This window comes from Amaranthus tricolor, chromosome 5 (genome assembly GCF_026212465.1).
Source record: "Amaranthus tricolor cultivar Red isolate AtriRed21 chromosome 5, ASM2621246v1, whole genome shotgun sequence".
In the NCBI taxonomy this organism is placed as follows: domain Eukaryota; kingdom Viridiplantae; phylum Streptophyta; class Magnoliopsida; order Caryophyllales; family Amaranthaceae; genus Amaranthus; species Amaranthus tricolor.
Window position 1 is genome coordinate 21,046,278 of NC_080051.1, and position 3,729 is coordinate 21,050,006.

The window sequence follows — 3,729 nt, forward strand, 5'->3', positions numbered from 1 at the left end:
ATAATGCATTTTAAGTTTGTTCAAGGACCAAAGTCTTCACTAATATAACTAAAAAATTAGTATAACAAAAAAAAATAACCGATGGAAATAGTCAAGAAAGCACTAATAGTGGGCATTAGTGCTGTTTTACGGTTTACCGATTATTTTTATCACCATTAACTTCTCAATAATTTCACCATTAACTTCTTATTACTTATGATATGCTTTAGCTAATTAACTTCATTTCATTTGATTAATAAACATGTTTTGCTTCTTATTTTCTTGGAGAAAAGCTTCCAAATGGTAAAAAATTGATCCCATTTATCTATTTTTAATTTATTTTTTAATTAATTTACTCTTCATACATGTATATTTTTGTTAATTTTACAGTAAGAAATTAATCAAGAAAATTCAATGTCGTTTGAAGCTTCTTAAGAGCAAAAGATTCGTCATTGCAACCCATTTTAGACAAGACATTGCACAATTATGGAAGAATGGTTATCAACACATTGCTTACAACAGGGTATTTTTTTAATATTTATAGTTGTGTTAATTTAATTTTAATCGCAACTAATTTAAAATAAAGGGAGTACATTGTGTACACGTATAATATAATTATAATTAGTGTAAATTTATTTAAGTTGTGTAAATTATATTGCAGATTGATGAATTATGCATGGACGAGGGTATGATATTAGTGTATGAGATATTGGAACAATATTCCAAGTTCATATTACTTAACCTATCTTACATCCGCAAACACAAGTATGTAATGCAATTAATTTTGTTAATTCTTTGTTTGATTTGATTCTAAATTCTTGAGGAAAATAGAAATGTTGGAGTTGGAATAATGTAGACAATTTAAATTTTTCAAAAAAGACTTGCAAAATTAAGGATGGAAAACACTTGCACTGGATAATTTTTTGAGAAAATATTTTTCACCCAACCAAATACTGTGGTAAAACTTACATTAGGTTTACGGACCATTTAGTTATGGTATTAATGGTCCATTTGGTAGGTGGTATTAAACGGTGGTCATAGAAATGAAAACTAGTATAATTTTGGTTGAAAAATCTCGTGTTACCTCGATGGTCATGCCTGTCCAACTTTAATTATCTCATTTTTTTTTCACAAAGTTCATTCCAATGCATTACCATTGGAAGATGTATATTAGGTGGTAATAGAAATTTGTAAATAAAAAAATTTTTTTGTGATCAAAGTTTCATTACTATGAAAATGACATGAAACTTTGATAAAATTTTACACTATAAATCATTCCCATTACCACCACTTAGTACCAATAACCAAACGTGCCGTAAATAATGGTAATAAAAATGATTTATAACGTAAATTTTCGTAAAATGTAACATGTCATTCCCATACTAATGACAAATTGATGTAAAAAAAAGTTTTTGCGAAGAAAATGAGATGAATTGAAATAAATTTTATGAACAAATGAGATGAGTCCGTAGAACAAGCATGAATATTAAACTTATCTAGATGTTTCGCTACCATTCTTACTTTTTTTAAAACTGGCTATCAAACGGGTCGTGTATGAGACATAACATCATACCTTACATTGCAAAATTTGAAAACAGAGATCTTCCTATCGATGTGAATGAGGCCATTTCAACCCTGGTTTACGCCTCGGCGAGATGCAGTGATGTTCCGGAGTTAAGGCTCATCAGGAAGCTTTTTGGAGAGCGTTATGGTCAGAAGCTTATTGTTGGTGCAGTTCATTTGCACCCTGGAAACCATGTTAACCGCCAGGTTTTAGTCTTTATTTGTCATGCTTTTAGTGTATATTAGAGCAGTTAATCGGGCCAAGCCGGGTCAGAATAGTAATCAGTCAGGTCGGGCTAAAATTTTAAATGGGCCGAGCAAGTCAAAGCCACTTGATCCACCCCTACTTATTCAAAAAAAATTCATTTAATAATTTTTTAGTCTGATTTTGTATTCTGTTGAGTCGACCCGCCTATATATATTAATGTCTTAAAAAAATAAAGAGGGTGTTTGACAAATGACTGATAGCTAATTATAGTAGCTGATTTGACCAACTGATTTTGAACCCGCTACTATGAGCAGCTTGTTCATATTAACAAACTATTTCAACTAGCTAGTTCACCAAAAACTAGCAATAACTAGTTTGACCACCCAACCGTCTATTTATATTAAAATAAGTTAAAACTGTTCAATAAGCTAATTTGCCAAACACCTCAAAAAATGTAAGAATAATTTTATGAAAACTAAGCCTTATAATGACTCTACCGGTTGCCTTATAATGACTCTACCGGTTAGTAAAACCCTTGACCCATTGTGTTGACCCGTCCCAGTGAACTGCTCTAACCTATATACAAGCTAAGTATTAGCACTGAATTTAATTATTCTGGGGCAAATTTCAGGTGAAAGAGAAGTTAACCCTACAATCAGTTTCAGAATATGAAAGGAATAGAATGTTGCATGAAATAGTGAAAGATTTCTTCTTCAAACCTTCTGAGTTTTTGGCACATGATTACAAACTAGATTGTCAAGTGCCCCCAAAGGTACCTTTTATATTTTACCATTTTATTTTACATGTAACATTAGATAATATAGTCTTATTCTCATCGTTATATTTAATGGCATTTTGCAATCTTTCGGTCTCAAAATATATGATCAGTTACATAAACCAAAACAAATCATTTCTGAATTAGAATTTTTAATCTAATCATGGATCTACTACTTAAATTGTTATGCCGAACACGCACATAAAGAACTAAAACGAGATTCATGATTCTGCAGGTTGCTGAACTATATGAAGTTGATCAAGGGCAAGAAATATGCACTGTCAAAAAAAATATATGCCCTGCAACTTCTACTAGACATTGCATTGTTTTGCAATCTTCTCCCTCGATTACCGAGATCCGAAAGGATGAAGAAGAAAAGTGTCACACCTTAGCGCAACACGAAGCAAGTGTGATCGAACTAGTAGAAGAAGAAGAAAAAGAAGAAGAAAACGAACAGGTAACAGAAAAGTTTAGCTTTGATGATCAAGATGAGGTACAAGAATTTAAGACACCCATAAAACAAGAAGTGAACTTTATGTATGATCAAGATCAAAGATTCTTCTTGTTTGGATTTTCTTCATTATGTGACACTCAATTAGGCAGATCAGAATCTGGTGACAAACAGATTGCAGAATACATGAAATGTCAGGTTTATAATCCAAGGAAATGTCAGAAAAAAATTGGATTTGTATGTGAAGATGATCATGTAAGGGAGGAAATCCAAGAAATGGGATTAAGAGAATGTATGGATAGTTCTTTGTTGATGAGTAAGTTTAAGGGTTCGAGTTCGGTTTCGGTTTCGGTTTCTCCAAGTCATGTACACCCAAAATTGCCTGATTATGATGAGATTGAAGCTAAGTTTAAGGTGCTTAAGATGGTTCATCTACAAAACAAGATTTCAGCTGATGTAGTTGATGGTATCTATAATTTCATGAAGTTATTTTTTTAACATTGTTACTATTTCTTTTGTTTGTTTGTTAGTTGGAAGAACCTCTTGTTCTTCCTTGATTGGGATTATTCTTTTTCATTATTTATTTAAATTCAATTTGATTTTAGCTTCTATTATTTCTTAGTCATTAATAATGTGAAACAAATGGTGAATCAAATAAAGCGTAAACGGAGAAATATGAGGTTGACACATTTTATAAGCAAAAAGGATACCATCTCAAATTTTCAAAATCATATGACAATGGGAGGTAGACCT

General features: G+C 31.5%; 1 protein-coding gene across 1 annotated transcript; it reads left to right on the forward strand.

Moving 5' to 3' along the window:
• Window positions 1-241: 241 nt before the first annotated feature.
• LOC130813560 (uncharacterized) lies at window positions 242-3,474 on the forward strand. The gene is made up of 6 exons (XM_057679395.1): window positions 242-282; window positions 370-502; window positions 641-744; window positions 1,578-1,749; window positions 2,382-2,522; window positions 2,761-3,474. The coding sequence occupies exons 1-6, from the start codon at window positions 242-244 to the stop codon at window positions 3,472-3,474; spliced, it is 1,305 nt and encodes a 434-aa protein (XP_057535378.1).
• The last annotated feature ends 255 nt before the right edge of the window (window positions 3,475-3,729 follow it).